The 24,232-nt window shown below is 31.1% G+C and overlaps 2 protein-coding genes across 2 annotated transcripts; both read right to left on the bottom strand.

The window, feature by feature from the left end:
• Positions 1–1,445: 1,445 nt before the first annotated feature.
• LOC145329926 (uncharacterized) lies at positions 1,446–5,199 on the bottom strand. The gene is made up of 5 exons (XM_080174396.1): positions 5,123–5,199; positions 4,538–4,588; positions 3,610–3,699; positions 2,981–3,084; positions 1,446–2,803 (listed from the first exon to the last, which is right to left on the bottom strand). The coding sequence occupies exon 5, from the start codon at positions 2,708–2,710 to the stop codon at positions 1,544–1,546; it is 1,167 nt and encodes a 388-aa protein (XP_080030522.1). The 5' UTR covers positions 2,711–2,803; positions 2,981–3,084; positions 3,610–3,699; positions 4,538–4,588; positions 5,123–5,199; the 3' UTR covers positions 1,446–1,543.
• A 6,741-nt stretch (positions 5,200–11,940) lies between these two features.
• On the bottom strand, positions 11,941–23,171 carry LOC145329925 (trehalose transporter 1-like protein). The gene is made up of 15 exons (XM_080174394.1): positions 22,814–23,171; positions 22,246–22,310; positions 20,506–20,569; positions 18,193–18,351; positions 17,594–17,668; positions 17,156–17,206; positions 16,848–16,948; positions 16,279–16,386; positions 15,628–15,718; positions 14,787–14,826; positions 14,192–14,298; positions 13,856–13,916; positions 13,287–13,420; positions 12,401–12,484; positions 11,941–12,074 (listed from the first exon to the last, which is right to left on the bottom strand). Exons 1-15 carry the CDS (start codon positions 22,875–22,877, stop codon positions 11,965–11,967), a joined length of 1,314 nt encoding a protein of 437 aa, XP_080030520.1. The 5' UTR covers positions 22,878–23,171; the 3' UTR covers positions 11,941–11,964.
• Between the last annotated feature and the right edge of the window lie 1,061 nt (positions 23,172–24,232).

The following is a 24,232-nucleotide window of genomic DNA, read 5'->3' as shown; positions in this document are numbered from 1 at the left end:
AATTTAAGAGTTTTTGCTGAAAAGCAATGAAAACCAGATTTATCAAGAAAATTTAACCAAAATTGTAAAGGGATCATGGTAACCTAATTTAGAACAAAATTAGTTCTAAGAAAAAATCATTTACTTGAAAATTAAATTATCAACACATCACAATGTAGCAAACATTCTGTAATTAATCACTAGAAAAATCTTATTTAGAACTACCTCAACCCTTCTGATATATTTATAACTGACCCTAAATTCAAGCGGTTCTTAGATTATTTAATACATAAATATCACAGTAGAGTTTCTATACATGAAAAGACATTTTCTTGGGAAAAAATATTTGTTAAAACCAGCGATAAATAACAAACTTTTCTGTCTGCATATTCAAAACTAGCTCAGCTAGTTAGTGGGGCATTGATGCGCAAGTCCCCAAAATCAGTAAGAATCTGCTGTATTCGTGCACATTCCCTTTAAGCCAGTCCCCAAAGTCTGAGACTCCTTAAAAATTGAATATTCGATCCATTGTCCCCTCCCTTACTCCCTGCTTTTTATGTTAAATTTTGTATAAGCAATTGATGATAATTTTTGCTTATTTGGATTATATCAGCCAAATCTTCAATTTTCGTCATAAACTGCTTACAGGAAGGAAGGGATTAATTATTACTCCTCCTTCTTTTTCTTCACTTTAACTGATAAAAGCAACTTTTACTATAAATGTCTAAGAATTTATTTACTCCATCCACTTTTAACTCACAAATCAGACCAAATTGTTCAGTAATTGATCAGTAATTTACCACAAAAATTCACAATTAAATAAACAATTAACCTCTTAGTGCTTACTTACACGGTGAAAGATTACTAGGGAAATATTAAGATGAAATAAATTAAACAAAGAAATTACAAATATATACAATTGAATTAATTAATAAACGACTTTCTTAAAATAATTTTGAATACTCATTTGATACCCTTTTTAAAGTATTTTTTTTTTAAATAAACAAAATATCTTTTATATACGCTCTTTGTATGTTTTATTTATTTAGTTAAGAATATACAACAATGTTTAAATCATATATAAAATCTATGCTTTTTTTCACAATTGACATAATTTTAAAATAGTATGGTACATTTCTATTATGTCGATGTTAAAAAAGTAATGGAAGATTACAGAAACATAGATATTAAAAATGTAAACCATGATTCCAGTTTCGCCTCTATTAAAAGTGGAATCTTACATTTCAAAAATCGTATCAGTGTTGAAGATATCTTCACCAAGAGAGGCAAAAGTGGAATCTTACATTTCAAAAATCGTATCGGCGTTGAAGATATCTTCACCAAGAGAGGGGAAAGTGGAAGGGTAGATTATAGTTTTAGAGGGTCCAAACCATAATCATAGATTATGTTTCTGCTTCTATAAAAATGGATTCAACTCCCTAACTGTAATAATGGTTTTAAAATAATGTTAGTTTTCCTGCAAACTTGATTTTAAAAGCTGCATTTATCTTATTTTCATAATAATTGTTGAAAATTATTTAAGGTACAGTTTAACATTATTGAATCATACAGATGTAAGCCATAGATTGGTATCTACATACTCTTCATTCACGAAATCTGTTTTCTTAGACTCCCAAGTAGTACCTGTCAGTCCTGCAAACTTATCTCTTTTGTACTTTGCATTGAAAACTCCCTGAAGATCATTAGTACCACAATATCTCAACTTGCAGCCTAAAGTATTTGTCAGATAGTACACAAAATAGGTGCCACAGTGGGTGATACTGGCTGGGATTTCCCATTGGCATTGGGTTTTCAGGAACTGAAAGCATATTTTGCCTTCTACAACATCTCCAGAATTTTCAGGTATGACTCCACTGTACCAGCCTGAAGCATCTGTTCCACACCGATGTGATCCTGGAGGACTATGTGCCATGTTGAGGCCGGCAGGAGCCTGAAATCTATAAAAGCCAGGTCCTTTCCAGTCCCCTTCTGGTGCTTTGTCACAGGCTAGAGTAGATTCATTATAGTTGGTTGATCGGGTAGAGTTATCTAGGATTTTATAGCTGAAACATTGATCTGGCAAGCCTACAATTTCTCCTTCTTCAACTGGCATTTTAGTTGATAATGTTTGCTCTGGTGGATTTTCTGTTGATGGCTTTAGTGTTGATGGACTTTCTGTAGAAGAATTTGAATTTGCTTGACTTTCCATTGATGAACTTTCAGTAGCTGATATCTCAGTTGATGGAAAATTTGTTGAAGTATTTTCTGTAGTCTCAAATACAGTTGAAGATGTTTCTGTGGTAGGTTCTTCATTTATTATATTTTCTATTGTTTGAATCTCCATTTTAGTGGTAGATTCAGGTGTAGTATCAATTAAAGCGTCAGTTGTTGTTAGTTCATTATCATTGTGATCAGTTGAAGAGATCTCATTACTTGTTGTCATTTCAATTATTGGTTGACTGCTAGTGGTGGTTTCTCCATAATTTGTTTCTGTAGTTAACCCAGCAATAGTTGTTGGTTCTGTCTGCATGTCCATGGTATTTATAGTAGTTGTTTCCATATCAGTTGTAGTAGACTCTTTGTTACTAAGCGTTGTAGTTTCAAAAGACTCTTCAGATTCAACAGTTGTAGATTCTGTAACAGAATTTACCTCAGTTGTAATCTCAACTTCAAATTTTGTAGTTGTTTCTTCCATTGCTTCTGTGGTTGATAACTCTACAGCTGTTGTCATAGTAGTAGGTTGGAAGGTAGTAGATACTTCAGCAATATTTTCTGTTGTAGTTGGCAAAGAAGTTGTTGTTGTTGTTGATTCAGTAAGGGGTACCTAAATTATTTTATGACATAAAATTACTGTTTCATAGAAGTTACTAACTTTTTGTATAATCTCAATAATTGAGTTTTAATTGTAAGTTCTTAATAAGAACATAAAGAGATATAAAAAAAGGTTTTTTTGTGTATATTATCTGAAGATTTTCTAAATTTTTAAAACTTATTTATTTACCTTATAGAAAAATTTATTGTAAACCGCATTTTGTCCTTTTTGTTCAATGAAATCATCACAATATTTGAACAATGCAGAACATTTCTTCTCATTTCCTGGCCACCCTGTATAAATAAAAATAAATTATAAGCATTACAATATCAAATGTCCCATCTTCTAATAATCCTAGTTTTCAATTTACATGCGCGGGTATGATTAATGTTAAGTGTAAGGGGTTAATCACCTTCCCCTCCCAGGAATATATCAAAACAAACATAACAGGTCTAAATTCAAAGCTATCATCAAAATTTGTTGAATTACTGATTTTATTTACTATAAGTTTCTTACTGGATTGACTAAGTCATAATAGTTATTTCTCGTATCGTATTATAAACGGCTTTCCGCGGATGTAGAATGTACAATTATAAGATTAAAACTGGTTTTAATCTTATGATTGTACATTTCTATATTCGTAGAAAACTGGATATAATACGATGCTAGACATAGTTTTTTCGTATGGATGAGAACCGGTTCCTATCCACCGGATTCGAATGAATACGAGAAATATATTTACATCTATTTTATGTTTTAAAGATAAAACTAATAAAGTTTAAAGATGCCAAAATGTAGCACATCTTCTATATAATAACCTGGTTGTTCATAGTCTGTGCATCCATAGTAAAGGGTAACACAATCTTCAATCTTGCTTGGCGGAACATTTGATAAATACCAAGGCCATCCTAAATATTTTAAAAGGGATCTAAAGAGATAAGACAATGGCCGATAAATGGATGTACATTTACTCCAGGGTTCGGAAGCCGCGCCTCAGCCGCGCATAAGCCTCAGTTTTAAACCTGCTTGTGAGCATAAAAGAAATTTCAGAAAGAAGGATTGTCTGCTAAAGAGCAGTTTTATACATCCAGCTGAATTTTATAGTGATAACATGAATATTTCACTGAGGCTTACACGCGGCTTACGCGCGGCTTCCGATCCCTGATTTACTCTCTTTGAATCTCATTATTATCACCAATAATAAAAAGTTAATATCCTATTGACTTGCCAAAGAGACAATTCTTTTTAACAGTTTCAAAGGTTTGCTTAATGTTTATAGAAGGTTTTCTCTCTTTATAATTTACCCTACTTAAATATTTTTTTAAAAATTGAATTAGTAATTTGTAAGACCAATTGTATCATTTTTGGGAAAATATACAGAATATAGAATTAATATCCTTTATATAAAGCAATTAGGTTTTTTTGGCTGCAGCTTAAGATCTTGAAAATTAGTGGTCCAAATAAGTTGTACATTTTAAGCAAGGTTTAAAAATCCCTTTATGTAGTTTTAGGCTTTTATTTTAAGCAAATAGTAACTTTCATATTATTTAAATTACTATTGGCTTACCTAGCTTTCGGGGAATTTCGCCAAGAGAAATTTTGGGTGACAAAACCAAGTAATATGTCCTTAAACCCCTAACATGACCAATAAAAATCACTTAAAATCTATTACTTAAATTCTAAAATCTAACTGGCCATACATACACAAATCGTGCTGCTTCTTTAATATATAGAATTTAATTTTACCTCTTAAATTGTTTCTTTGTGAATGATTGTTTGAATATCGTTTATCCTGAACTAAAAGTAAAGTTATCATGAATATTATAACAAACTTATTTCTATTGCAACGAGTAATGTAGATCTGATGCTTAATTTAAATACTTTTTTTTAAATTTAACATGTTTCTTAAATTTAATTCTATATTTTTCTCTTACAAATTAGATCAAAAAGTCGGATGTGAAAACAATTTGCGCGCTTCGATGTTTAATTTGATGATAATAAAAAAGTGTTTAATTTTGAGTATGTTGATTATGTAGGGGAATAGGACCCCAGAGTGGTGTATCTACCCCCTGACAATAAAATAACCATCTCTCTGTTTAGGTATAAAGCGTTGAACAAAATTTTCAGGTGCACTTCTCCCTCGTAAAAAGCCTGAGCACGCCACTGTTTGAATTAATCCTACGTTACTTATAGACAATATTTCTATATTTTAGCGTCGAAGCTACTCTATAATTTCGACCTGTTGTTTGTCCGTCAGTCTGTCAGTTTTTTTTTATTAGCTCAACTATTGGATAAAATCATCCTAGTTATAAAACAGAAATCAATAAATACCTTTGAATGAGAAATGATTTTTATCATAATAGGTTGCAAAGCAAAAATCAGCTAAGAACAAGACCAAAAACAATGTAAGCAGCGTATACTTCATTCTACTCTAAAACAGGGTCTTTCTTTTAAAGTTACTATCGGCTACGCCCCCTAGAAGCCTCTAGGGACATATATGGTGAGGGAGGGGAAGTTAGTTGACTTTCCAATCAAGTTTTGAAAAGGAAAAATAACTTTTTTTTTTTTTGGGGGGGGGGTCATTTTTTATTCAGAAAGTTGAGATACCCTCTCCCAAAATAGTTAAAGACCTTCTCTGGACCTATGAGAAGCTTCAATGTAAAGGAAAACTATATCGGTTGAGCGGTAAAAAAAAACTTATTACTTTATATAATAGGAGATGTAGATACAAAAATAAGTGTAACTTGTATAATGTTAAATAAATTTACCGATTACATAGTTAAATTTTTGACACTACAATAAAAAAGTTTAATTAGTTAAGTAAATGACATGGAAAATAGTCAAAAACCAGAAGAGAAACAATTTAAAGCTCCTATGGAAATTGTATCCTTTTTGATGCTTTAGTTTTGATTGATATCAACCAAAGACAACCGATCCTAATTATAGAAATGCCACATTTTTAAAAATATTATTTGCACCAATATACTTTTATAGAAAGACCCTGTAGAAACACTATTGTCTTTTTGTATCTTTCTTTCTAATTCAAGTGATGTTACTCTGTTGACAGCGGTATGAGGACTGATGGAAAATATCATTTCAAAGATCTCGGAAAAAGATATAGGTTAAACATTCTTGTTAACATTATCTGATAATAATTGGACACATTTTTAAAGTTTTTTTTGGGGTTTACATGTATGTTTTACGTCCATCGATTCATATGTCAGTTATTCAAAGATTTTTGAACTTTGAAGAATAAGATATTTGAATTTAACATATTTAATTGAAAAATAAAAGCCTCTAGTATCAAAACTTTCTTCATTCACTTTATTCTTCTATCTGTACGGCTTCGAAAGTAAGGATATAATCGTTTTCGAAGGAAGTCGGCTGATATTTTATAAATCTATGTGTATCTGGTCCATAACTTGGTTTGTCCGTTCGTCCATTCAACTTAAGGCAATGAACCTTGATTTTTTTGGTAAAAAGAAATTAATTGGTTTATCTTCAAGATATATGCATTATATTTCTCAAAAACCAATAATCATATACTCTTTAATTTATTTTTACTGTGATATTTTAAAAAAAACATGCCTTTTAAAGTATGTTACAAAATTACAAATATGTTTTTCTAATTAGTATGTCTTTTATTTTCTTTAAATATTACCAAAATTTCAAAACGCAACAATTTTATACATGTTTAAAGAATATTATGATCAAGTAATCTATGACCCGGCCCTAGCATCTAGGTACAAGGTAGGAGAGTAGGGAAATAAAAATAGCCTAAATAGCAAAATAGAAAATCTAACCTTTTATTGCACAACCTTTGTTTTTGGTAGCCATAGATTATTTAGAATTTTGATACATTCCTTTTTCTATAATACCCTTCTTTTTTCTTAGTGGCAAGTTTCTATTAATGTTAGAATCCAACCTATCATCATCCTGATAACTAGCAGGTACCCTAATCCTCAAGGTCAATCTTTCCCTAAAAATAACATTTTTTATGCACTTTAGCATGGACACCATTAAAATAGGTTTTACAAATAAATTGGTTCTACAAAACTCGAATGCAAATTTATAATAGTTATTTTTCGTATCGTACTATAGACAACTTTCCACGGATATTAAAAAGAAAAATTAAAAGATTAAAACCAGGTTTGTTATCCTCGAAGGGCCAAAGGCCTGGGCTAACAAAAAAAATTTATTAATATTAAGATTTTTATTTAATATTTGTAGAAAAACTGGCTTTAATATGATACAATACATGATTTTTCAGAATGGCTTAGAACCGGTTCTAATCCAGCTGATTCGAAGCAATACTGCAGATTTTATTAACAGAGCAAAAACCTGAATTTTAAGTGTTTTATAAATTTAGTTTCCTTCTCTCTGTATCATCTAATATATGTATTATATTTCATTTTCAAAAATATTGCTAAACATAAAACTGGCGGCTACTCCCCTAGAGGCTTCTAGCGGCAATTTATATATCATTGATAGTTTTCCTAGGGGTTATTTCACCTGGAGAGGGTGAGGTACCTTTACCCAAAATGGTTACAAACCTACCCTAGACCTAAAAAAAGTTTCAAATTATGGAGATCGAATCAGGGTTACCGAGATCCTTCGCCACATACAGACAAAATGTTACATTTACAAATGAATTAGATTATCAAAGTATCAAGCTCCTCGTTTCTATTTTTTTTTTAAAGACAATTTTATTCTCAAATTACATATGATTTTAAAACTTTGGAACCCATTCCAAAAACAAAGTTTAAACTACCAATATAAAACATTTCTAATTGATAATTGATAATTGAAGTGGTGAGATCTTAGGGGGCAGACAGAAATATGTATTAGGCCATAAAAGTATTTTTAGAAAATTTGTGTCTCTACCAGTTTTTTTCACAGCATATTAAAGATAATTTTTTCTTCAATTAGATAATGCAACCATTAAAAATTACTTAACCGTAAGTTATGCTATTTTTGCTTCAGACAAAATTAGTTGTTAGCCAGGGAGGAATGGGACATTGGACTGCAAATTACACTGGTGCCCAAAGTTTAATAATCACTTTCTCTCATGCAAATGGATAGAAGGCTCTTATCAATTCTTGGTTGGTTGGTTTATCTGAATTTTAGCCAATAATCTAGAGAAGTGATAATCTCTTTGTAAACATGAGAATTACATTAAATTATTATTATTAACCAAGGTCTTATCCCTGAAGAACTCTGGTGTTTTCAAAGATTTGTTTAGCGTCAGTGTGCCTAAGTATGTCCAAATATCCATCATATTTAACTATTTATATATTTTGAATCACCTCTGTAACTAAGTATGTCCAAATATCCATCATATTTAACTATTTATATATTTTGAATCACCTCTGTAACTAAGTATGTCCAAATATCCATCATATCTAACTATTTATATATTTTGAACTACCTCTTTAACTAAGTATGTCCAAATATCCATCATATTTAACTATTTATATATTTTGAATCACCTCTATAACTAAGTATGTCCACATATCCATCATATTTAACTATTTATATATTTTGAATCACCTCTATAACTAAGTATGTTCACATATCCATCTTATTTAACTATTTTTATATTTTGAATCACCTCTATAACTAATATGTCCACATGTCCATCATATTTAACTATTTATACATTTTGAATCACCTCTGTAACTAATTTTGTCCACATATCCATCATATTTAACTATTTATATATTTTGAATCACCTCTGTAACTAAGTATGTCAACATATCCATCATATTTTACTATTTATATATTTTAATCACCTCTATAACTAAGTATGTCCAAATATCTATCATATATAACTATTTTTATATTTTGAATCACCTCTGTAACTAAGTATGTTCACATATCCATTATATCTAACTATTTATGTATTTTGAATCACCTCTATAACTAAGTATGTCCATATATCTATCATATTTAACTATTTATATATTTTGAATCACCTCTGTAACTAAGTATGTCCACATATCCATTATATTTAACTATTAATATATTTTGAATCACACCTAAAAATAAGTATGTCCACATGTCCATCATATTTAACTATTTTACATACCTTGATGAAAGTGAAATTTCTTTGTTTTCAGAAATGTGACGTAGATGTGACATCAAGATAAGTTTAGTCTGCTTGCATCTTAGCTAAAATTTCAAAATAACCCACCACTAAAGACTTAAGCGTCTAGTGTGGAAATCTTGCTTTTATCTTGAAGTTTTTTTGTATGAATTCAGTCCATAAGAGTTTCTAACAAACCCCGAAAACAAAAGACACTATTGTGTTGTGTAAGGTTCGTGAAATTAATAAGAAAAACAGAAGAATGCCTTAGCTTAAGTACAACTCAATTAAAAATACACATTTAGTGTTTTTAGGTTATGTTTACAATAAAAGGACAGTTTCTGTGTAAGATGGAAGATATTACTGAAAGACTTTAAAGCATTGGCGTGCAGAGGATTGTTCTACACACTTTACGCTTTTTGACACCCCCTAAAAACCCAAATCGAGGGGAGTGTGAGCTTTAGGGGGTGACTTACAGATATCAAGAGGGGTGTATTTTTAGTTTTAGGGGTAACATCCTCCTAGGTGTCCACCAACTAACTCAAGAGTCAAAAAAGTGTCCATTCATTGTTAAAATATGCGCAAAGCACGCAATAAAAATGCGTACACCGCCTTAGATTGAGGGAGTGTGCAGCTTTTTTACCTTTATTTATTCGCTAGATTGATTACACACCAATAAATTTAGTCGTTGAAGTTCAGAGATTTAAGGAAATCTAAAAGAACTAAATTATTTTAACAAAAATAAAGAAATCTTTATTTATCATATGTTGTTGTGAATAGATATAGTATATCTAGATGGTCAAACTGACTCCATAATTTTTTGCGAAATTTAACTATTCATAGATGGCTTATTATACATGCTTTACGCTATTGATAACGAAACAAAGTTTTATCCTAAAAATGCGACTATTTATAGCAAATCTATTATGCGAATAAAATGAAAAATATCACCCTTTCCCACCAAATTATGTGCACTTTCTAACAAAGCATTGCAATAATAAGGTTGATGTGTTCCTCCATTGTTTTCCTATTGGCTGATTAAGAGAGCTTTTCTCTGGATTATTTCCATGGTTGTTGTGTTACGTGAAAAGTCTGTCTAAGGCATCACAGTTGTATTATTTAATTTTCAGTCTAAATGATAAGTATATCTTATCATTGGATAATATTCACCAATATGCTTGGCAGCCGCGCGTGAGTCGCCTGTAAGCCTCAGGGAAATCAACCTTTTATAATTCTAAACATCAGCAAAACCTGAAACCAAATTTAGAAGCATCCAACAGGTTTCAATTTGAGGCTTCGTCGCAGCTGGCGCACGGCTGCCGAACCCTGATATTTATGCATATTCAACGGTCATACAACAAATAAGTTTATTATCCTAACAAGGTTAAATTGATAATCAAACAGCTTGTTTTTTCCATTTACCTTTCCATCATAGCTGTCAAATCGTATTCTAGGTCAAGTGGTTAAAATTTCATATCTTTTCAAATGTAATAAAGAAATAATAGATTATTAAAAAACAAGGATGATAACATCCATAAAAGCAAAGCACTGAAACGGTAGGACAAACGGACATTAACAATTGTATAGTGTCAGAACTGAATTATCAGAATATAAATGTATAGGAATCGAAGCAAATTTGTAAGTAAATTTGTTGAAAAACTGTTTGATACTGGATGTTTATGGACATACTTACATTTTTAGGACTTGATATAGAGTTGCTTCTCTTACAATATTGTATTTTGTTGTCCCAGGAATCAATATACCAAAAATCAGATAAATCGGATAATTAGATCACAAAAAAATTTGTTGTTGAAAAAGTAAAAAAAATCTACATATTTAAAATCTACGTACGAACATTCTGGTAATAATTATAGAGTTGCTACGTTTTCTAAATCGTACCTAACTACTACAGGAATCACCATGCAAAGTTTGAAATCGATAGGAAAATTCTAACATGCATAAATTAACGAAAAAGCTATCCGTCTCTAACGGACGGACGGGCCGACCCTAATTATATATAGAAAAGCTTTGCTTTTAAAAACATTTCATTTTGGAAGAAAACCCTTATTTCTATTTGGTTTTTCTCTCGTTAAATCAGGGAGAGCCTGGGGTCGGATTAAAATCATTAGACAACAAACAGGGGGCATAGCAATACTATGAAATTGCACCTCTCTAAAAACCTCATGAAAAAAAGACCCCCCCCCCCCCCCTGTAAAGAAAATTTGTATGGTCACCTTGAAATCAATTTAAATGAACATAACACCTAATAGTTGAAACCTTTTATTTATATAAGATTTGATTTACAATTATTTTTTATTAATTTTTTGCCTTCACTGTCTGTGCAGTTGGGTATCTTGTTATCAGTGAACAATAACTTAATCTCCACCAAAGATTTGTCTTTAGATTCAGGGAAAACTGTAATGTACATTATGCATGCCAGTAGGCCTGAGCCTAAAAGATAAACTTGGCTGTTTTTATGCTTTTTTAGGTTTTTTTAGGGATAAGACAATGGACGATAAATTGATGTATTTCCCTAATTGATGGTAAATATAAACCCTTCTGTATATTATAATTATTGGTTAAACTGCTAGTTTGAAATAACCCATTAAAATTTAATAAAATTATCTAAAGTTTTTGTTCCAAATTGTGTGTCGAAACTTTTCAACATGCAAGTATAATCTAAAGAAGGGGTAATTTTGTTTATTATAAATATAAATTAAAATCTTTTGAATTAAGTAGTTCATATAGGGGGGAGTCAAATATCATACTAACCCGGCTTTTATAAGAGATAGAAGTTTGCAAGTTAATGTGAATTTCCTTTTTATACGGGTTCATATTTGTTTTGTTTTTTCAACTTTTATAGCAATTTTTTTTGTAAATAGGTACTTTCATACTATAACTTAAAAATAGATGTAAAAACCAAAATATAAATGTTTAAGTAATACTTCTGAAATCTTTAAAACCATGTAGTTATTAGCCCTTATGGTTCTTATGAACTTAAAATATTTTATTCTAATCCACTACATCTTTAGAAGATTTATTTCACCTTTGAAAAAATAGGTATATTTTATACCTACTTAATTAAAAATTATTCCAAATTTATCTTTATTCCTGCAAATAGCCAGTAGGTGCCATAAGGCTGGATCCATACTAACAGGTTTGGGAACAGTTTGGTGTTCATGAACAAAGAGAAGGTTGCTGAAAGAAAAATTAATTTTACTTTGTGGTTGATAAAAAAAAGTATAAATTAAGTTCTTAAAATGCCTAACAGACTCTCACATATGAACGGTTATAACAAAATCCTCTTTAGAAATTAGAACAAATTGCAAGTATTTACATACTTCCAACCATTCATTTTTTCATCAATAATTACTGCCGGTTAGGAATGCTTAAGATAGCTTATAATTTTATTAGCTTCTCCCCTCAATCTAATATAGAATATTTGCAAAGAAGTATTGCCAACAATAACATGTACCATTATATCTACTCTAAGATTACTGTTACAAAATTCTGAATATACATACCTACAGAAACAATTATACCAGAAAGAACCTTATATTCTGGGGGGAGCAATTCCCCCACCCATACCCATTGTAAGGGTGCAACACCTAAACAAGAAAAATTAATGAATTTTAGTTGTGTGTCTGCTATGTAACTTTAGTAACTAAGAAAAAATTTAACATTAAGACAACATCCATAAAATTACATATAAACTTGTTGCAAAAACAATTCTCTTTGAGTTCATACTTACATTTGTGGACTTGATTAATGACATGCCTTGCTTAAAATATTGTATCTTGTTGTTCTAGAAAATATTGTTCCCAGAATTAAATGAATAGGACAATAATATCATACAAAACTTAAGGTCAATGAGTTTTAAATAGACTGGTAACGATTATAGATTTGCTTCGCTTTCTAAATCATATCAAATTGTTATAAGAACTATCATTCAAGGTTTGAAATCAATATGACGTTACTAACATGCATAAATTTAATAAAAGACGGACGTACATATCCTAATTACAGAAAAGCTTCGCTTTCAAAAAGTATTCAAATGTATTGGATAGCCTTTGCAGAGGAATGAATACACAGAGAGATCTTATTTTTAGTCTGTGTCTGCACCTATCCTTTCTTAATGATATGCAATGTTAGATGGTAAAACGTCCTTTAGACAACCAAACCGTTCACTGCACGACCGTTCTCTGGAAGTTCTAACTGTGTATGTTAATGATTTGGGCAAAGACATTCCCCCCGATCAAACTATTTATATCGCGCATCTGGCGTAGCAGCAGTAGTGTCTTTTTTAATATTCTTTTCTTGTGGATGAGATTAGAACTTTTCACTTTCCCGACAACGAGCGGATGCGCTTCATGTTAGGCCACAGTCGCGGGTTTAAAGTATTGTTTATACCTGCACCAAGTGCCATAACGTATACAACCAGACAAAAGACAGGTAATATGGAGCTGCCAGCAAAAACAATATCATATTCTTTGCAATAAAAACAAACTCCCATCACTGTCATTGAGATTACCATTAATAACATTCTAAAAAAAGAAGATTATGTATATTTTTTCATTTATCTAAAAAATTTACATTTACTAAATCAGATTGTCGGACTAACAAACATAAAAAAATATACATGTAATTGCCTAATTAAAAGGCTAAATATGTGGACGTTCATAAGACTTGATTATAGAGTAACCATGATTTCTTAATTGTGCCTAATAATTCCAGGAATGGGATAAATAAACCAATTTTTATTGCATGACTCAGATTCGCCTTTAGTTTAAGAGAGACAAAAAGATTCCAACACTTAATTCCAGATTATTCCTTTTATAGGAGTTCCCCCATGCAAAGTTATTAATTAACAGATCGATTCTTGCTTGTCTAAATTAACGATCAGAGTTGTCTGTTTTGGACAGACAGAATGACAGATGGACATACCCTAATTATTGAGGAGGTTAGGTAAATCAACTTACGTTACAAAGCCAAGCATGACTCTCGGGCAGTTTTTCACCAGGAAAATAGCTAAAATTCCACCTAAATAATATATACTTAGTCCAAATCGTCTGTACTTCTTAAGGAAGCTATGTAAATGCGGTGGTTTTATTCTACTTTCGAGTACCGATTAACCTTGGTTCTTTCTCAGCCTTACTGAAAAATCATGCATCGTATCATATCACAGTTAATTTTACACAAATAATATGATAAAGATCTTGACACGTGGCGTCGAATTAATTTTTCATTTTGATACCGGCGGAAAGCTTTCTATAATACGATGCTATAAACAAAAATTTGGTGCTTAAAATACTCACCTACAATTCTTATTGCTGCAACAATGATAGCAGCTAGATAATTATCAATACTTATGCCAGAAGAGTCAAATATCTCAACAGCATAAAACACAATTGCAAAAGGCCCTACACCATTTTTAATTTAATCATATGACATAGGTAAATATTTTCAATGGTCATTTTATTGATTCATTTGTCCTTTACAGTGGCATGTACAAAGGGGTGCTGTTAATTTTGACACCCCCATTAATCTAAATTCTACAGGGTGGGTGTACTAAACGGGATGGTTTTAAATACAACAAGAGGTTTATATTATTAGTTTTGCTTCTTTGTAACCTTTAAACGAAGCTATTTTTCTAATTTACTTTGTCCTGATATTTAGACATTAACAATGCTGTAGATGTAAAAAATATCAATTAAGGTAAATTTGTTATACCTGGAACCCCCCCCCCCCTAACCTTCCTATTTTTGATATTTAAAAAAAAATGATCTAGTCCCTGAAATTATAAAAATGTGTAAGAAGTAAATTGCAGAAAAAATACAAGAATCAATTTTGTGAAAGTAATGAATAGATTAGATCATTTTTAATTAAGTAATGATAATTAAATTAATTCCTGTGCTCATCATTAAAATTCTGCTCATCATAATTAGTAAAACTAAAATAATAAAATTATATGCTTTAGAATCAAACAAGACCGAAAATGGTCATAACACGCAAAAATGCAATTTGAAATGTAAATAAATTCAACAACAATCTCATTTTCATTCAGAGGGCTTTAATTAATTTACTTTTGAAGTGTTTTTTTTAATTTTAAATATTTTAAAATAATTATACACAATTTTTTAATATCTCCATACTGGCGGGCACAGGATGCAAATAACCTAGGTATGGTAATGTAGGTCATGATTCTCTAGGTCTCCAGCAACCTTTAAATGGATTCTGTGACCACATGACATATTAAAATTTGGTGCACAGAATGCAAGTAACCTGGCGTGGTTACCTAGGTATGGTAATGTAGGTCATGATTCTCTAGGTCTCCAGCAACCTTTAAATGGATTCTGTGATCACATGACATATTAAAATTTGGTGAAAATCCGTCGCCGTTTTTTTTCGTTTACTAAGACCTACAGAAAGTGTGAGGGATCCTAAGCTTAATAGAACATGCTTTACACAGTTTTTTCAAAATAAGATTTAAAATAATTGCTTTAGCTTTCTGTTCATGATTATATAATTGGGACAAGAGGCGTGCACAGTGATTCACTTTGGGGGGGGGGGGCGGGGGGGGGTGAAACCATTCTTGGGTGAAAACAGGGGAATGCAGGCCTTCCTTATTTTAAGTGGGTTGCTGATACGCTACTGATTGCGACCTTTATGTGTACATAGATAAAAGGGACTCTGTAACAAAAACCATACCTCCTAGGTTCTTTAATATTGTACAGAATATATTTTCTATTACCTGGTTTATAAACATTGGGTTTGCGCATATTCGTTAATGCTTGTGTCAAAGTTAGCTTCATATTTTGATTTTCTTGAGTCAGCTTTAATTCCTATAAAAATCAGATATTATACTTTTTTTTATAGTTATTGCACTTTTATAATTCTCATAAACTATATATTAGAGAATAATAATAAAAGTCTCGGGTTAAAAAATGCAAATTGTGACAAATGATAAAAATCATCCGTTAATTAATGATCAATTAATTTGTAAATAAAATTCATCTACTTACACTTTCATAATATTGCTCTATAAATAGAAAGCATTTTCATTCTAGTTTTCAAATGGTATGTTTTTCTTTACAGCTATTTATTATAATAAACTATGAACCATTTAAACCCTTAACTTTTCCTGGACCATAAATAGCACAAATATGGTATTTCAAATTTTTAAAAAACATGTTACTTTAGGTCATCTCAAAAAACGCCTATCTCAAAAAACGCACTTATCAAAAATCGCCTATTTGAGAAAAATACCTGCTACATATATTTTGATAATTACTTTACTTTGATTTATTATTGTTTTGTTTAGATTGGACAACTCTTCATATATCATACAAGCAGCTATGCCCCCTATAACGAACATCATGTTAATACTTTAAAAGATATTTACCTTAATTTCAAGACTAAGATCTTTGCTATTCGCTCTGAGCCATTTCAAAGCATTCTCAGCCTCTTCTTCGCCCTTGTGGCCTAACAACCAAATGGGAGATTCAGGAATCTTAAACAATCAAATTATCATGACTTTTTAAGCATTTGTATATCTATTTTTCTTTTCTATTTCACTTTGTCTGTCAATCCCTTATCTCATGGGGGAAAATTTGATTTTCTCGACTGCTATTTAAGAAAGACTGAAAAATTTTACAAAAATAATATTTAATACATAATTTACCTGTTATTACTTACCTTATACAGAGCTAGGATACAACTGAACATAATAAGTATTGGTATGACAGGTACTAGACACTTACTTACCTTATACAGAGCTAGGACACAACTGAGCATAATAATTATTGGTATGACAGGTACTAGACACTTACTTACCTTATACAGAGCTAGGACACAACTGAGCATAATAATTATTGGTATGACAGGTACTAGACACTTACTTACCTTATACAGAGCTAGGACACAACTGAGCATAATAATTATTGGTATGACAGGTACTAGACACTTACTTACCTTATACAGAGCTAGGACACAACTGAGCATAATAATTATTGGTATGACAGGTACTACACGCCAGCTAAGCAGCATTCCGGCACAGTAACTCAATAAGATTCCTAAAGATAATATAGATGGCTAAAACTTATATTATTATTATAATTCTTATATTTTTTTTAAATAAGTTTATGAGCGTATCTTATAACTTACTCACCACATGTCTTTTAATTAAATAGTTTTTAATGCCTTTTTATTTTTAAAAAAATCGAGCTTCACAACCTTAGGGAGTTGTCACCATTGTATCATTTAGTATTATGACTATTTACCTAAACCGAGAATCAATGAAAATACAGATAGGAAAGGCCCTCGTCTAGCCTAAAAGAATATATATAAAAGATCTAGATAGTCAATCTAACACCATAGGCCGTTAAACTTAAAAGCAATCAGTGAACCCTTTGTTTATTTACAGTTTTATTTATGCTTTATACCAACAATATGAGCTTATATATATATAATATAATTTTTCGACGATACTATTCCCCGATAGCTAGCTTTTTTTATAATTATTTCCAGAAAGATGATTTCATCCTAAGACATTTAATTATTTATAGCTGACTCATTATGCGAATAAAAAGAAAAATAAATGCACTTTTGTACAAAATTATGTACACTTTTATACCAGAAATATGGCCGGATTGTTCCTATAATGTTTTCCAATTTGATGATTTAGAAAGTATGCATATTGATCTTTTCTATTTATTCCTGAGAGCTATATTGAGCCACCAGCAAAGGACAGTTGGCTGTCACAAATGAGAATCCCACGGCTTTTAGTAACCTTCCTGAAAATAATGTTGCTTGTAAGTATAAAAATAATTAAGATATAAGTTTTTTGTTCTCTATATCCTTTAATTAAGTAATGACTATTTTCCTCTTTTGAAAAAATATAGATCTTTCAGTGATGGGAAAATGGAGGTGAAGGAAAGAAACAATGAAAGGAAGGGGAAGGAAAGAAATGGACATTTAAATAGATGGACCTGGGAAGTGAAGTATTTGATGAGACAAACAGAATACAGTAAGAAAACACCAACAGTGAATGTTTGCCACAAAAAAAAACTGGGATAATGGAAAGAAATTGAAGTAGCGGGTTTTGTCGTATTTTCACAGTAGCTTTTCTCCTATTTCTAGCATCTGCGGGAGGGAGTTGGGGCTCTTACCCAGCGGGGCCTATTTCTAACCCTGCAGGGTAATCCTTAACATTTACCCAACCTAACCTAACATGTAGTAACCTAGCCTATCAAAAGCTATAGTGAAAATACAACGAAACTTGCTACTTCGTTTTCTTTTAATGATCTAAAAATGTTACCTATAATCATGAGATGTATACCAGGTGCCAGAGCTATAAGTGACCAGCCCAGTATTACAGGAACCCCTGACACCATGACAGAAAATTTGGGACCAAATTGTGCAGAAAAGACACCTGCCATTAAGGCTCCAACTGCCTGTCCAAGACCAAAACAGCTAGCTAAAATTATTTATTTCAATCAATATATTAAAACACAAGGCTGTCAACACCGCCCCCAGGCGTTTTTCAGTCCTTGAATCAAAGACGTCCAAGGGGGGGGGGGGGTAAAGGGGTGATAACCCCCCCCAAATAAAAAAAATTTGTGTTGGTGGTAGTGCGAATGGGGCGCTTGTCCAATATTATGATATGGAGATCGCTCTTCTATGAGTACTACTAAAAATCCTACTTTTACTACAATACACATAGACATTCTCATCGTCGGTTCGTCAATTTAGAATGCTTATCCCTCTATTCCCACAAGTATAATACGAATTTGGTTGAGCCTGTGGTAGCTCAACAAAGACCCACGCGAGGTATTATATTGCTTTAAACTAAGAATAAATGGTTGGTTATGGTATTCGATCTGTATTAAATAAGTATATTAAGCACTCAAGAAGGAAGATGGTTTTATAAAGTGTATTTACATTACAAGTGAATAAGTTAAGTATGAAAATATTTACAGGATAAGTGATAATAATCATAAGTAGTGTAGGACAGAAAAGTGCCCCAAGTCCTAAGCATTGAATTGTGCTAAGTGTTAGAGTTCTAACATAAGGCCTAAGCTCAATTCATGCTAAGTACTGAGGGTCCTAAATTTAAACTACAATGCATGCCAAACAACTAAGTCATTACCTTTAAAGCCAGAAGAACTTGATGGTTAGAGAGCCAATAAATAACTGAGATATTTTAAGAAGTGCAAGCTATAACATCAACTATTAATAAGGATCTAAACACTTGTCTGTTTAATTAAGTGTCTGTATGTTAAACTTGTGACGTAAATCAAACTATGGTTGTAGGCATACATACTTGAACTAAGTGGTTACATGGTTACTTTAACAATAAACATAATGTTTTAATAAACATATAACAATAATAAATCACATACAATTTACCATGATTAGGCTAGCATTACCCATATATGGTATTATATTGGTAAAGATAGGCTAATAAATACTTAAAAGCATATAAAAGGTGCCTCGGGGCTAGCTAGAGTAATTGTATCTCGTGCCTGAGTTGCGCTCGATAATTGCCGTGGCATGTCAATCAAATATTCAGATTCTACTTTTATATGGTGTAAAATTTATAGTAAACATAGGTAGATAGACTAGATGCGAAGCATTTCTGTAAGAGTCTCATTCGTAAGTTCAAAGAATTTTGAAAATTGGGGATCGCATCTCCATTGGCACCCCCAAAATTTTTATTTTCAAATTTTTACCCCTCCCCCCCCCCCCCAAATAAAAAAGCTTGGATACTTGTATTAAATTGTGCTAAACCTATAGTATTCATTGTGTACAAAAATAGTTTATTAATAAATTCTATATGTAATTATCATTTATAAATGTTGAATATTAAATGTATATGTTGTTTTGTCCCAATAAATATTTGAATTTGAAAAAAATTGAAATTTGAATGATAGGATCAGTATATTTACTCATAGACATATATTGCTTATATAAAAAACAATTTTTTTAATTGAAATATAAAAACAAGTATATATTTATATATGTATAGTATGTAGTACATAGTATATTTTTGTTATCTAGAAGCAGTATAATGTGAATAAACTTAATTTATTACAATAAAAGAAGAGAAAAGGAGATTGTGTAAAGTTTCAAAAAATAAAGTATGTGAAATAGTAAACTGAAATAAGAATGTTCTCCTTAAAGCCTATCCCTTCTACTGACATAGTACGATTTAGATATAGGGTACACTACAAAAAAATCAGGGATTAAGGGAGGGGACTCTGCCCTGGAACTCGTTCACCCCATGTTCCTAAATTTTAAAAGGCCACTAAATACAAGAATTAAATTCAAGGGTTCTTAGATTGTTTATTACACAAATATCACAATAAAGTTTTTAACTATGAAATTACATTTTTTGGAGAAATAAAAATTGTTAAAACCAGCCATCTCATAACAAATTTTTCTGTCTGCTATATTCAAAACTAAATCAGCGAGTTAGCGGCAATGATGCGCTAGTACCCAAAATCAGTTAGAACCTGTTAAATTCTTGCACATTCCCTTTAAGCCAGTCCCCAAAGTATGAGACTCATAAAAATTGAATATTCGATCCATTGTCCCCTCCCTTATTCCCTGGCAAAAAAATGCTACTTACCAAACCATGAAAGTTCTTCCTCGTTTGTATTAATTGGAGAAAATAAACTTGAATTACTGTATATCTAAAAAAACAAGGATGACCATAAGAAACAAAGATCTATAATCATACATTAGGACAAACATGCAGATTGTATTAAATTACGAAAAGTTGTGAAAAAGTTTTAGTCTGCATGTTTTAAAAGAACTTTTAGACTTTCTGGTGACAATTATAGAGTTGCTACACTTTGTAAATCGTACCCAACTGTTACAGAAATCATAATCTAAAGTTTTAAATCGATTGGACAATAAATGTAATAAACTGTGTTGTATGTATGAACGGAAGGATAAACCCAAATTGAAAAAATTACTTCTGCTTATATCATAGAGTTGATCAATACAGTAGAGAGATTACTCATGAGAGATAATGTCTAATTGAACCAATAGCAGGAGGGTGGAAGAGCATTTACCACTTGTCATTGGTTGAATTAACTGAAATTTTCTACTTTCACCATTAGAGTTGTTATAGATCTGTCCTTTCAACTTTTATTCGGATCAATTCCATCACATGAAGTACTGCCTGTATATTGTTATTTCATATCTATGTTTTATCTGTGCATTAATAATAAATATGCTTTATCTATTGCAATTGTTATAAAATAATAAAAATCCCTTTATGAATTTAAGTTAACAAAATCATATTTTTTCTTGAGTTTCCATTTAAAACAAAAAAATTTTATTTCATACTTCAAATGTACTTGATTTATATTCTTTAATTCGTAATTCGTATCTATTATAACAGTTAGGGAGTTGAATCCATTTTTATAGAAGCAGAAATATAATCTATGATTATGGTTTGGACCCTCTAAAACTGTAATCTACCTTTCCACTTTCCCCTCTCTTGGTGAAGATATCTTCAACGCCGATACGATTTTTGAAAATGTAAGATTCCACTTTCCCCTCTCTTGGTGAAGATATCTTCAACGCCGATACGATTTTTGAAATGTAAGATTCCACTTTCCCCTCTCTTGGTGAAGATATCTTCACCAAGAGAGGGGAAAGTGGAAGGGTAGATTACAGTTTTAGAGGGTCCAAACCATAATCATAGATAATATTTCTGCTTCTATAAAAATGGATTCAACTCCCTAACTGTATAAACATTTAAATATGTCTATGCCCCTCTTTACCCCCTTTTCATTTTCATCTCAAAACAAGGATTTAAGATGGTCGCCTGTACAATATTTTCATGTAATTTCTTTTATTGTAGTTTATTTACTATTTTTAAAAATTTTTATTTCAATTTTGCTCAGAATGGATTCATAATATTTTTCTCATTCTAAAAGTATATATAAACACCTATTTCCTATGCCTGTGTAATGATATATTTAAGTTCAAAGATTTTATTCTCCTGGGTTTAAAAAAATAGATTTTTTCAATAATTACTCAACAGAAATAAAAAAGTAAGGTGTCAAATTAAAGATCTTACTATTTTTGTTCATAATGGCAATTTTCTTCTTTTTTTGATGCATTCTAGTACCTTAAAACCCGCTAATTATTTTTTATAAAACTTAAATTACTTTAAAAATAAGAGGTCTACAAAAAAACTATTTATGGAAAATTTTAAATCTACTACTTACTAAAAACACCGACTAGCTATTTAAAATAAAAATTTTAAAAGTTAAGACGCCTTTTTTGTAGCTGCTTCAAAATAAACGGCTACTCAGCAAACCAACTGTCTACATATAAATAAAATATGATATACCTGAGATTTGATGTCAGGTATAGCTATAGCTGAATATCCAAGTCCCATTCCACCAACTAAAACTCCTGAAATATCTAATTATTTAGATTTTAATTGGAGTTTAACTAGAGTTCCATTAGAGTTTTTTAGAGGCCAATTAGAGTTTAACTAGCTTTCAATTATATTTTAACTAGAGTTTAACTAAGGTTCAATTAGAGATATATAGCTCCGAAAAATTAATTAGAATTATGGGAAGATAAGTTTCTCTTGAATTTAATTCATTTTGTTATGATCTTTAGATGTAAATCTACAATAAAGATGTTGTTGTCTGTCTTATATTGCTCTGTCCGTTTTGTTTTACTATAAGTGCACTTTGTTTCACTTCTGCTCTATTTCGCTCTCATGCCCTTTATTTATGATATTTCATATATTTATCCCCTCTAGTATTTCTTCAACTTTTGAATATTTATCATCTAAAATTTCTTAAATACAAAAAAAGGAGGTAAAGCTAGTCCAGGAAAAAAGAACTACACTCCTCCAAAAAGCTGACGAGGGGATTAAGTTGGTTGGTTACTTATAGATATCTCACCTGCATAAATACTCATGATAGCTTTAAACTCTTGAAAAAAAGCTTTCTTATCAGTAGAAGACATCTTTGCATTCTAGATATTTTCATAAAGACGATAGATTAAATATTCAATGTATTGCGTCTGCATTATTGTAGCTAACTAGGTTAGGCGTGTGACATTGTTGGACTTTATTAATTTAATCAGCAGGAGCTGCTAAACTTAGCAAGCGCACGACAGCCCTCTGTAACAGCAGGGAAATCGCTACTTGTTGCGATAGCGACCTGGGTGGCTTTATTTTAGCTGTTATAAAGTTTCAGCTAAGGCTGATTGATATTTTGGGAAGCTGAGGGTGGTTAGGCAAGGTCATTCTTACAATAGCTGTGACTGTAAATTAAATTTAGTGACGTCGGTCTTTTGGATGGCTTAATTTGCTGCTCTGCTAATTATGAAGCTGCTCTAAGCAGCTCTGCTTATTCTGAAGCTACTCTAAAAAGCACGGCTGATTATAAATTAAGCAGCAGCCCTAGTCATTAGTTATCTACAAAAAAATTTAAATTGTGTGCATTTTTTCAATAAATTTTGTTTAGACTTCTAAATTGTCGTTAGTCTTTAAATAAAACTTACCCTCATGATTTACCGTCTGTCTATTGTCTCATCCTGCTACTTAAGATTAGAATTTACTCAATAGTTCTACTCTAAGAAGGGAGGTGACATTGGACTGTAGTTTACACAGGTACTCAAAGTTTTATAACCACATTATCTTATTCTTTGGTTTTACAATCTTGGGTAATAAAGAACTGGCTAATATGTTGAAACTTTCCATCAAATAATTATAATCTGTATATTGCGTATTTCTATATTAAAATTAGGGATGTATATCAATTTATTACCCATTGTCTTATCCCTTAAATCCCAGCTTGACACATAAAATTAATAATAAACATATGACATCTTTTATCAAGAAGTTCACAATACAACTGAGAGTGTTATTTCTAATCTTAAACATTATATAAACTGGAAAAACACAGCATGATGAGATTATGTTATCTAATTTAGAATCGTACTATTTGTTTAAGTAATATATATAATTTAGATACTTACTTTCTAGCTCAGCCAAAAGAAAAACAATGGAGCAACAATCCGGCAATATTAGTGGATAGAAATTATACAGATTTTGGAAGGAATGGGCAGTTCTTGTTTCATTTCGTTCTGCTAATGAGCCAGCTATAAATAGTTGTTTTTCTTAGGATAAATTTTTTCCAAAGACAAAACAAATATAATAAGTCAGCTATGAATATAATTAAGCTATGAATTAAGATGAAGCTAGCTTTTGGGAAATAATATCGTCGAAATATTATTAAGCAAAAGTGTTTGTCTGCTTGGAATACCTTTTTAAGTTTGACGGAATATGGGGACAGTTGGCCCGTCTATATATACTA

Source organism: Acartia tonsa, chromosome 10 (genome assembly GCF_053477335.1).
Source record: "Acartia tonsa isolate MP-2025a chromosome 10, ASM5347733v1, whole genome shotgun sequence".
In the NCBI taxonomy this organism is placed as follows: domain Eukaryota; kingdom Metazoa; phylum Arthropoda; class Copepoda; order Calanoida; family Acartiidae; genus Acartia; species Acartia tonsa.
Note: the sequence above shows the minus strand (reverse complement) of the source record. Positions and strands in the feature narration are given on the sequence as shown.